The sequence below is a fragment of the Glossina fuscipes genome, unplaced genomic scaffold, assembly GCF_014805625.2.
Source record: "Glossina fuscipes isolate IAEA_lab_2018 unplaced genomic scaffold, Yale_Gfus_2 155, whole genome shotgun sequence".
Classification (NCBI taxonomy): Eukaryota; Metazoa; Arthropoda; class Insecta; order Diptera; family Glossinidae; genus Glossina; species Glossina fuscipes.
The window spans coordinates 45,293-57,802 of record NW_023998498.1 but is presented as its reverse complement, the minus strand read 5'-3'; the positions used below and the strand labels follow the sequence as shown (position 1 = coordinate 57,802).

At 32.9% G+C, this 12,510-nt stretch overlaps 1 protein-coding gene across 1 annotated transcript; it reads right to left on the bottom strand.

The window, feature by feature from the left end:
• Positions 1-2,352: 2,352 nt before the first annotated feature.
• On the bottom strand, positions 2,353-12,073 carry LOC119641656. The gene is made up of 15 exons (XM_038040446.1): positions 10,861-12,073; positions 10,375-10,804; positions 10,182-10,293; positions 9,256-9,379; positions 9,002-9,201; positions 8,748-8,925; positions 8,498-8,672; positions 5,741-5,877; positions 5,482-5,691; positions 4,795-4,978; positions 4,562-4,728; positions 3,899-4,168; positions 3,694-3,837; positions 2,614-2,834; positions 2,353-2,519 (listed from the first exon to the last, which is right to left on the bottom strand). Exons 1-15 carry the CDS (start codon positions 10,900-10,902, stop codon positions 2,408-2,410), a joined length of 2,706 nt encoding a protein of 901 aa, XP_037896374.1. The 5' UTR covers positions 10,903-12,073; the 3' UTR covers positions 2,353-2,407.
• Positions 12,074-12,510: the final 437 nt, after the last annotated feature.

Below are 12,510 nucleotides of genomic sequence, written 5' to 3'. Positions count from 1 at the left end.
GTAGGTTGTTGCATACGCCCATAGGAGAACTTAAGTTGACTAAACAGCTCTGATTTAAAAAATCAAAAAATTCCGATTTTTGCTCATCATTCTTATTCCGCAATCATGAAAATTTCCGCATACGTACTGCGGACGATCTTCTATACTTGCGTATAAAAACGGAAAAAATCGACCATGTCCATCCAATATTGCGGACTATCGATATTTTAATTTTTGGGCAATTTTTTATAAAAAGGCTGATGATTATGAAAGGTTCGGTCACGCCCCATTATATAATGTTTGCTTAATTGTTTTTCCATTCATCCCTGTGTCGATCTGACGGTTTTTAAAAAACTTAATAAAAGCACTTAAACCTGTATTAATTGTAAGATATCATTATGGCATTCCACGTATATGCACACTTAGGCAAACACACAAAGTCGTTTAAAACGAAGGATTTGCATACATATTTTAATACATTACATTGCATCAATTTTGCTGTTTCGCATATAAAAATTCACGTTTCGTAGAAACAGTTATATCAGAGGAGTTTAAAAAAATATCCTAGCCGAACCAAACTTTTAATATCAATTTAGAACGTCGAAATACTATTGTTCAGCTAGTTTTATCGAGAAACTAAATTACATTTTTCTCATATAATGACTTTTTAAAACAAGACGTTATGTCAAGGTCGAAAAAATTGACAATTCTGAACTATTTTCAATAGCGTTCATCCTTCAGTCAACGAATTTCATAAAAAAATATCTCAAAAATTGTAACTTATAGGTGGTACCCAAAAATACATGGACAGACAGCCAAACAAGCTTAGATAGACTCAGAAAACCATTTAGAATCGTATTTGCTTAGCATAATAGAAGATGCTTTTATCTCAAGAACTTATGGATGTTACAAATCGCCCATACAAACTTAATATACTCTGTACCACAAGCTCCTTAGGATACCAATAAGGCTAGGATGAAGGCTATCGACTTTATATACTCTTGAAAGCTAATCTAACAACATATTAAAAATCTTTGAAATAGCCAAATATTACACATCTCATAAATAAAGTATATTCCTACTGAGCTAAGCTCATGCCGCTGGCTGACTTTGATTTGTTCACAAAATTGCTAAGGAGACACCAACGAGATTTCCAGAAATAATGGTTCTCCTTTTAAAAATATTTTCAAAAAATCCATACGAATGTACACAGTTCTTCGATTCTGTTGTGTGAGTAAGAATAAAGTAAATGAAACATTAGATCGTTCCAGTAATCAAGCTGGCACTTCTGTTAAAGTTTAAGAAATCGAGATTACATCGAACAGACTTTGTTTAAAGCATTTACTCCCGATATTTTCGACTGAAGTTCCCCATCAGCCTCCTCCTTAATTGTTCATCCCTTTTTTAATTAAAACATAAATAACAATAAATAAGAGAATAGCGTTTTTATTGTTATTGACGCGGTAAGCGCAATATTTTTTCTTCTTATGAATAAGCGACCGGAGAAACAAATACTCATTGTAATATATTTAATTTCGTAAAATATTGCTAAATCCTCACTTAGAGAGATTAGATTTACTTTTACTATCAACTCTAGCAAGAAAAAATATTGTTTCTTTCATTTTTAGGCCTACGCGCACCTGTTTTCATTTATTTTTCTATCTTCTACTAAGATTTCCACAAGGAAAGATCAAAAAATGGACGACATCTCTAAAAACATATGAAAAACGTAAGGTAAGAGATAAATGAAAGATAGCAAGAATGCAATTTGTCCAAAAATAACTTAATAGTACGGTTCGTCAACACTTGCTATTGACTGTTACGGTCTGGTATAGCGCGAAGCGTTTCGTCTAATTTTATTTCTATGTAAAATTTAACTTTTATAACCTATAAAGCCAGAAGTATTACCAATTTTCAAGTTATTTCATAATATGTTCACTTGTCGAACAAAAAGCTCTTGCTGCAGTAAGCTAATCTTTTGTTTGGGATTGGGGAGAAGGTGGGGGCTCTGGATAGACACTCATGAAACATTGACTTCATTTTTTCAAGCTTCCCACACAAAGTTACTTTACTCGTAACGAGATTTTTGGTAATCCCTACAAAGAAAAGAAGGAAATTGTTTTGCTGTCATTTCGTCACAGCGGATATAAAAAATGTAAAATAATTCTTGAGTCTTTATTGAAAACATAAAATTTCAAAGACGTAATTATTAACCGATTATTAAATTTAAAACCTTGAAGAATATAAACAGAACCAAAATTGCAAATAACAAAGAAGTTTACCTGAATGTTATAATTATGAATATTCTTAGAACAGCAAATGTAAGCCATTAAATCGACTAATTTATATATTTTTCTTAGTGAAGTGAATTATTACGTTTTGAACTTAATTATTGTTAAATAAATGTTTGTAAGGGTTGTAAAGTACATTAAGTAGACGAATTGTTTTGAAGTTTTTTTAATTTATTTTTCAAGTTGTGCCATTTCTCACGTTCTTTTTTGTTCAAATGATTTCCATTCAATTTGTCCATTTCGTTGTAGCTATAAGTATGTATATATAAGTAAATGCAAATTAAACAAAAAAAATGTGGAATATTTGAAATTGAATATTTTAAATTTTTTGGTTATCACTTACATGGTGACACCAATATCCGATCGCCGGAAATCTACATCTCTTAAAAAGATATCTAAATTACTTAAGGCTTTTAGGCGATTGGAGTGATTTCCAATAGGTTGCGCATCTAAGATCTTTCCCGTCATTTGCAATATCAATAAAACAACATGAACATGCATCGATGACGGTGACTCTATACACTTTAGATTGTCAACTAATTCTTTATGTTTTTCTAAAATTGACTGTTATAAAAAAAAAGAATTAGCAATAAGAATTGCCGAAAGTACATAGAGCACACACACACACCCACGTGAGGCATTTGCCCGCAGGAGAGGAGAGGCAAAGAAAAAAAGGCTATTGCTTTTGGGCAAAGTGGCAGTATCACTCATAATGTACGTGGTAAGGGGCCTTAGCTTACTTAAGTGAAGCTATGTCAAAATTGTCGACAAGCTAACTCGAACAGCATCATTTCAGGCATGCTACCAGCAGACGTAATGACTAACCAACTAATTTTGTTGTATCATACAAGAAGGCAACTTGAGAGAAGCTCACAGCACACAGGGGAAAGTATGCGTCCATGGCAGAGGAGGTGGGACAACACTGCAAAAGCGCTGAACACAAGAGCTCATAAATGATGTGAATAAGTTGCTTGAGTCACTGCGGTGTACCACTGACTACTTCTTTGCAGAACTCCGAAACACACCTTGCTGGAATGCCCATGTTTTCAACAAAGAGGCAAAATTGAAGTTTTTATTGGCAACCGAATTCATCCAAAAAGTTTTATTAAAGTACAATACGATGGTTACCCATTTGGTCTAGGACGATGTTCGAGATGCCTATGCAACCACAATGAACCAGCTGAGAAGAGTGGAATGTGGTCGCACTCGACTAAGGACAACGTCCTTAAGATTGACCAGTTGAGCTAAGACTCAGACGGTTCTCCCGACGTAATACTTAACGGTATTTCTGGGACTATCGTTAGACGTGTGTATGTGTGTGTGGAGGGGGAAATTTAAGTGGGTCCGAGTCCCACACTGACTTAGGCTTTAAATGCTTCCCCATTTCGTAAGAAAAACACATACACAAAGCATTTATACTCACCACAAGTTGGTTATACTTTAATGGAGGCTCGCGCCTGTAAAGATTATAAATCGTCACTGCGAGGACATGTTTAAAAATATTCAAACGATGCTCGGCTAAAGTCATTAAAAGTTCCTTTAGCTCATTATTAAAATTATGGTTATTCTAAATGAAACAAGTAAAATTAAAAGAAATATTTTTAAATCTTAAGAGGACCCACACTTACAAGACTATAATTGATGCACACTTTCCAGATCACATTCGTTCTGATAGCTATTTGAGGTAATTTATGAAGTTTCGTAAATTGATTTAACATTAACCTTTTATACTCTAAACATACGTTAGGCTTCATTTGAGTCGACTCATCACCATCCTTTAAATTTAATGAATGGCGTGAAAAATTTAATGCCAATAAAATCTCTACGCATTTATTATAGATGGAGTTGTCCAACTTAAGCAGCGTAGAACCCACCAACATAACCAAAATGTTAAAATACTGAAAAAACTTGAAAGTAAATACATCGTCTAACAAAGCATTCTAATAATTTTAATTTTATAAATCGTGTCTTGTCGATTTTTTTCCAAGATGCCAGCTACCATCCTCCATAAAAGATCCCTTGTAGAGCTTAGAAAAGAACACAGACCTAAATTTTCTCCTCTTAGCTTCAACGTAAAAACTTTAAGAATTTCAAAAACATATACTTGAAGGTCATAGAAATACAAACCAATATATAAACTCTAAGACAAATTAAATATTTAGGAACAGAATTTAGATATGAGTCGTATTTTAATTTATCTACGAGAATATATGTTTTTATATCGACTCGGTGCAGGATTGAACACACTTAGATTAAGATTATATTGTAGATCAAAATTTATATCTTCTTACCGTTTTTATCCGAACGACTGGAAGTTTTAAAAGGTCTTCTACTTTATCTAACAACGGCCATATGTATTTTGTTAAGTTGGTAACATGTTTTCGTACACGTTCTGTTCTTCCTTCACTTTGATACAATTTTAAAATACAAGAACAAATGATTTCGAAAGCGTACACGTCTCAAAAACAAAGTAAAAAAAAGGTATTTTAACGATTCTATAGAGAAAGTTGTACATGCAATTTACCCATAAAGCATTTATTAGCCTTAATAAGATCTTGTAAAAATGGTTTTTGTAAAAACTGAGCTTCCAAAGTAGACAATATTTCCGTTATATTATCGAATAATTCATACTTTGTTTTGATCATGATATTAAGCCGTTTTAAAAGTTCATAATATTCGAGTAATAAAGTTTTACTTTCGGCAGTTTGCTTTAAAATTGAAAAAAATAATCAAATTTAGTAAAAATCAAGTAGAAACGCTATAGTATCCTACACCACTTCTGTTAATACAGTTATTCAGATAACAATCTAATCCGAATTATTCGCAATAGCGTCCGCCCTTGGTCAAAAACATGTCGGTGTCCAAATACAGAAGATAAGACGGGCGGACGGACAGGCAGACAAGCCTAGATAGATTCAGAAAATGATTCTGAGTAAAACGCGCTTCGCCATCGGTGGCATAAGGTTTAAAAAAATTATGTAAGCGTGTTAGCGAATATTTCACATCCGTAACCTCACATTAACGCAAGTAAACTTCAAAGTACTCTGTTAAGTAGTAGCGTGCCTGTAGACAGCTTTACCAACTGTTGGTATGAAAGCATCCACAATAGGGACAGACAAAATTGACAAGAAGAAAGACAAATTTAGCGTACTATACCAATCTTTAGTGGTGAATATAGTGAGGAAATATATAGAAAAGCATCAATTCATACTTTCCTCTGTTTAATTTCTTTCAGCTGCCGTTTCAATCTTTGGAACTGCAATGTTGTAGTATCAGTTATTGATTGCAAACGTTGCCATTCTTTGTTAAACAATAAACAATTATGGAAAATGTTAAAGATCTCCACTAACACCAAATATTCCAAATTTTTCTCCAAATGTAAAAAAATACCCAAAGCATGATGAACATAATTTTCAATACACTAAAAAAAATTATAATGAAAAAATGTTTGTAATAGGAAAGAATTTTACCTCCTTCGTCCATTCATTCACATTATATAAACGAAAGGCTTCCAATATTATTAAGATAGTATTTTGACATTCAATCTCTGCAATGTTGTCCGGCAATATTAACATTAAATGTCCTATCTCCGATTTAGCTGAAAAAACTAAAAAATTTTCAAGTAAAAGAAGATTCTTCGCTTTAGAAGGAATCTTGATGGCATCCTTAAGCATAGTTTGTAATAAGTAGCCGATCTTAATTTTAAATCGATGGGAACCTGCAGTTTACAGGTTGATCAGTTTTTCTTGGAAGTGCTTTCAATTCCTTTAGTTTTAAAATTCACATTAGATATAATATTTACGCCAACAATTGTGATTATATCTATGAATAAAATGAATTTATTTCTACGCTCCGTTGATTGGTGTTAACACATTTCACGTATGCCAATATGCTTTGTGGCTCAGCCAGTTAGCTGTGTATGACGAATGTATACGTCATAATCCGTCCATCCGGTTTTGTCGGATCTGCTCATAAAGTTTCACCATTATGAATATATTCGTCAGCCCTAAATTTTCGAGACGCAATTTAAATTGGTTAAAGAGCCAACAATGCCATTGTTTAATTTGTTGATTTGAATATATTGAATATTTAAATGAATTCCTTTCAGCTCACAATTCCAACGAAATTACGTCAAATTATTATATTTATTGCAACCTAGTGAATATATTTCGTTTTCACGATTTTGAAAATATGTTGTTTTGGGCCATCAAACTTTGCGGTAAGAATTACTTCACTTCACTTACACTTCGAAATGCTAGTATGTACGGAGGAAGACTTACAAAGAACAAGCTCCATCCCAAATGACCACTTACAGGTTAAAGGCATAAATGGGAAATGTTTTAAAATGTGAAACAGGAAATATTGCTTTAAATATTGAAATGGCAATAACATTAACTAATTTGAAGTTACAGGAAATATACCAATACACGAAAATTGGCTGAGGAATGGGAGCAAACGGACTCTTACGGAAAATTTCTCATATGCGCTTTTTGGTATGTATTGTTTTTTCGCCCAGGAAAAAAGAGAACAAATTTTTACATCGCTTTGTTACTGATGATAAAATGTGGATTCTTTATGATAATACTAAGCATAAAAAAAATTAAAAAGCATTTGTTCAGTCAGCCGAACGGACAGTCTCTGCTGCAAATATTTTTTCTATATATTTACACCATGAGGTTTGAGGAGGCTTTTCGGAGACTTAAGGAGGACACTCCTGCAGATTCCATTAAAATAGCGATAGCTGAAGTTAGACTAAAAATTCGCGGCAATATGGAAAGACACCATACTCAACCATATATAGCTGACAGATAAAGGCCAGTCTACTTCCTAAATGCCTTTCTCTCATGGCCAGCATCTATTTGGATAAATGCAAAATAGTTTGGCTTTCGTTTAGAAAATACAAAAATGTATAGATAAAAAATATAAAGAAGTGTGGTGTTGAAATAAAATTTTAAGCTGGAGGTGGTCAAATCGTTTTCAGTGTTCATCCTGGAGCCAAAAACATATCGATGTACCAAACTTCATCAAAATATCTCGAAAATTGTTCCCCGTAGGTTAAATAGAAGAAAACAAGGGCGACAGACCGATTAACTGATTCTGAAAGTGACTGTCAATCGTTACATTAAAAGATGTGTCCATGTGCAGTTCTTCTGTGCGTTGCATACATGCGGAGAAACTTAATATACCCTTACACCATAAGGTATCTGGTATAAAAATATTATATTATTATACCTATACCACAAATGTACCGCAAGGTATATTTAGTTTGTGCGGAGCTGTGTGATACGCAGAAGGGCAAACATATATTATGCTGATCGAGAAAATTATTCTGAATTTGATCTGAGCATCTCTGCCCGTCTAATGTCTGTCCATCTAAATTTGTTTCAACTTACGGTTCGTAACTTTTGAGATACTTTGGTGAAATTGGTTGCCGATGCCTTTTGATTCAAGAAAAAATTGTGTCGCAAATGGTTTTGATCGGTCCATTTTTCCTACCCCTGCCCATACAACGCTCTATTTTGAGAAGCCGTTATAACCAGAAAATTGGAATTTTCAACATATCTCAACAAAAATCGCCCCATAATAGTGTTTAGACATTCTAAATTGATATGAAAAATTTGGTTCGACTGGGTCAATTTTTTGAATCCTCTTTCAGATAACCGTTCCTAGGAAAACTCGTTGTGAAACTAGTTCATAATAGCAAATTAACGTAGAAACAAATCTTGTTGCATTTGGACTACGTAGGCTTGTACTTTACATATAATTTCATACAAGGATTCTTTGAATATGCGGGCTTCATGAAAAGTATGCCTTTGCATTGAAATAATGAGTAACTTTTGATGTATCATTACCACAACGTAAACATCTGTAGTAGGCGAGGTGATGTAGATTCTCTAAAAGTTGGCCTTACTCGACTACAATCTCCTCGTTATAATAAATTTAGTAAGAGAAATAAATTCTAAGACTAATGTCTTAAAGTACTAGCATTTAAGACTATCACCTTTACTGAAAACATGAGGTTTGAACGCACGACCATTGAATTATTTGTCGAGATTCTTTGCTTACTTGGCCACTCAGGCAGCTGAGAGTATAAAAATAGAAAAATATAGACTCGAGAAAACAGTTCGTTTTCCCAGTTTACTGTAAGCTTAGCGGCTTGTTTTAAATTGGTTATAAAAAGATGGAAATGTATTTTTCCTATGTACCATTTTTTATAAAATTCTTACCAGAAATTTCAACTTTTATTTTAGCAGCCATTATTAACATTTGAGCGCAGTTTGAACGTATGGCGTCTGTATACCTTGCATCACAAATGATTCTCAAATAATTATCAAAATCCATTAAAAAATCAAAGTGTGTGGACAGCTGTCTAATAAAGTATTTTAGCTCGGGAAGAGATAACTTGTGAATGGAAGAAAACATTTAACAAATTTTTTCAATGGAGCACTAAGGTATTAAAGTAAAACGAAGACTTACTTTATAATCAATGTAAAAGTTAATCGCGTGTAATAAGTTTTCTTGACTTTGACAATTTCTTCGCATTAGTGCATACAATTCCGCCGCTTTATTTGATAAAGACTCGTCTCTATTCATCATTAAAGCAAGAATACTTTCCATAAATTCAGTAGAGAAAACATCGAAGCTGGTCAATTTTCTAAAAAAATTCAAAATGAAGGTTACAAATGTGGAAGCAAAAATATCATTATTAAAACAATTTTTGAAATATTTACCCTTGCAACAATTTTAGAAAATTCAAAGCTTCCATTTTATTGAGCTGAGATGTTTTTTTTTCCTTAACCAATGTTGTAAAATATATTTCAAGCATTGGTTGTTGAATTAGTAATGCTATTAAATCATTTAGATAATCCTTTTCGTTTTTCAGAAGATTTTGTAGGCTTTGGTAAATTTTTGCATGTGTACCAGGCAAATACTAAAAATGCAATATTTTAGAAAATATCAATTCTATAATGCATCTATTATTCACCTTAACCAAAAATGCTTCATAATAAAAATTATATTTTGGCCTTAAATGTGGATGGAGTAAATGAAAATCCCCTTCAAATAACTTTAACAAACCCTCTAGTACCAGTTCATGTGCTCGTATATAACTGATACAAAGGTTGCATGCAAAGATATAAAGTAGAAAATAAGTTAGATTGTACGCCGTAGGTCAACTGTAGTACAAGTAAAGTATTATTGAAAGAAGTAAGGACCCCTCCTTAGGAATGTCCCGTTTTCCTTTTTGAGATTCGAACTTGTCAGAATAATCGTGGAGCGGTTTAAGTTTTTTTCCCCCATTCCCCCTTTCAACGTTCCTACTCGTCAAAATGGAACAGCGCAGATCCTAAATTATCTACCTTGTTTATGATAAACCTCATTTATAAGCATCTTAATAGTCCAACAATTCAATAAAATCATTGTATACACTTCGAATACTTTTTATGCAAATAAAACCCGGAAGTAGACAAGATATGCCTTTAGGGGAGACCCTTGGTATTGAATTAAGTCTATCGGCAAATGCATTGAAATCTGATAAATCTGCGAGGATGCGATCAAGACAACACGCGTTCTGCAGTTTGTGTTCACGGTAAATTAACCTCAATTTTTACATTGCAAGGCATGCAAATTTTCTGTTCTAAAAATTGAAACTTTAATCTGCGTATGATATTTATGAAGATCTGACATAACTCGAGTGACCAGCGATATGTTTGGAAACACTTATAAATAACCTGCTATATACTTTGTGTGCGCAATTTTATTGATGTCTAACCTTACATTTTTTCCCCATTTTGCCTAAGTCAACTTAAAAACTGCTCATCTAGTTCCAATTTTCTAGCCGAATTCTAGATCGGCTTTGAACATGGCTTGCTTCGTCGGCTTCTATTTAAGGGCGCAACTTGTTCTACTTACTGTAAACCAGGTAAGGCGGCCACATATAAACGATCACAAATTTTATCCAGTAATGCATATGTTGAGCGATAACTTTTACGTAATTCGTGAAAGCCCAAAAGAAAATGAAAGTCTGTAAAAACCCAATTTAAATATGACAAATTGGATCAAACTGTGAGCATATACATATATAATAGGAATAATAAATTTTTACTTATTCTCGCCAAAGGCTCTTCAAAACGCTTTGTTTTATTCATTCCATCCAAACGCTCCAATTGCTTATATACACAACACCAGTGGGCCAAGAGCTGCATTGTGTAGTCAATGGAGGTTTCTACCTCATCTTCGCTGTTTATGTTCCGCAATTGCAATTCAAATTGATCAGCCGCCATAAAGCATATAAGAACTAGAAAACGTTCAATTCTTTTAAAGTCTTCATTGCAATGAAATGTATAAACACTCAATTGCTGATAGGGCCAAGCAAAAATTTTTTCATCGGCTTCTAACTGATCAGCAATTATATGACAACTAATACCAATAGCTGATAAACAATCAGTAATAAAGTCAGCAGCAATTTCTAGAGACAATTGCTGGGCCGTTTGCGATTTCTCCAACAAATTTTGCACGAAATCACGTGCCGCAATCTGACAGTATACAAATATGTTGAATTTATTATCGGTGCATATTTAAAATTATCTACCTCCACTGTCTCTCCACTTTTTAAAGATCCTAAAAAACTCATAATTCTTTCTTTTATTAATTTTGTATTGATTAGATATGAATAAAACAATTTTAAGTACAATCTGACAACCGTTATTTAAAACAAAGTTGCTATCGACGGTATCGTCTTATTCAAAGAATTCATGCACTATAGAATTTTTTGATACCATTTGTAATAATTCGATTATAAAAATGCTTTCAAGTTACCCATGCGATAGTGGTTGTCTAAGCAATATATTTGCCTTCAAATATTTTCATCAAGAAAGTTTTTGTTGCAAAATAGTTTATAGCGCGAAACCCCAAAAAAATAATCTGTAATAAATAATAATTCGGTCAAAGAAATGGAGAAAAATACTATAGATTTCATTCGGAATTGCCATCTTTAACTAGGCTTCACTTTCGTAAAGCACACAACAAATGCATTCTTGTTCTTCTTGTTTACGATAAGAGTAAATTTTTCATAAGGTATACACACATTAACGAATTTTTTGCAGTAGTATTTTTTTAAACGCACAATAACATAGAAGCGTCAAGTTAAAGTTTCATAGTTCAGAGAATTCGCTACACCCACTAAAGGCAATGGAATGTTTCGTCGTTGACCAATATCAAAATATAGTGATAGGTGATAGTTAATTTAGACAACTCGTCGTGATAACAACATCATGCAGCAGTTGATTTAGTTAAGCAGTTTTTTTAATAATAATAATGAATAAATCCACAATAGCATTTAATAATTCTACATAGGTTAAGGACCACCCCAATAAATAAAGTAAGCAAACACAGCACTTCTCACCATTCTCCTATTGCATACTACCAGAAGAATTTCTCATCATTCTTTTATTGTATACTACCAGAAGCACTTCATCCAACAACATCATCCAATTTCCAACGAAAATGCTGACTGTCAATTAGTGGACAAAACATAGATTTCTTGTAAGATAGTTTGTAAGAACTAAATCAGTCTTTTACCGACATCAATCCGACAAGCACGAAAAGTAGTAAATGTGTTAAATAAATTGTTTTTTAATAAACCAAATTTTATAAAAAAAAAAAAAATTATAACTTATTTAACTGGCGCCCGAGCAGATATCCCAGGAAGGAAGAATCGTGATACTACGGACTGCGGTGGTAAAGGAGGCCTCACAGTTATGAAACTTCTTTAAATAAAAAACAAAAAGAAATAAATAAAAGGCACCTCATTAAAACTAAACGAAAACAAATTTATAAAATAAAGTTTATTATTATTATTATAATTTTAGACTAATGAAATAAATTCTTAGACTAAAAAAAGACATTGAGCACCAGCAACACAGGCTATCGGCTCTAATTTGTATAAATGGACATTAGATAATGAGCTTAGTAGTATTAAAAAAGTAATATATTGAATTGATATTCCGTTCTGAAGCCGATTGTAGAATGTCCAAAGGGTAAATCGTTTCAAATGCAATACTTCTAGCTAAGCAAAATTTAAGGCAGTCGCAGAGAATGTGCTTTATGGTGAGAGTTTGTCCACAACTGCAGATTGGGGAGGAAAAAATAAAGTTTAAAAACTAAATAAAAGAAATAAAAAGCAAAATTCAAAAGTTTTAATAAGTGAAAAGAACTCAAGAAAGAAAAAAAAGGAATGAAA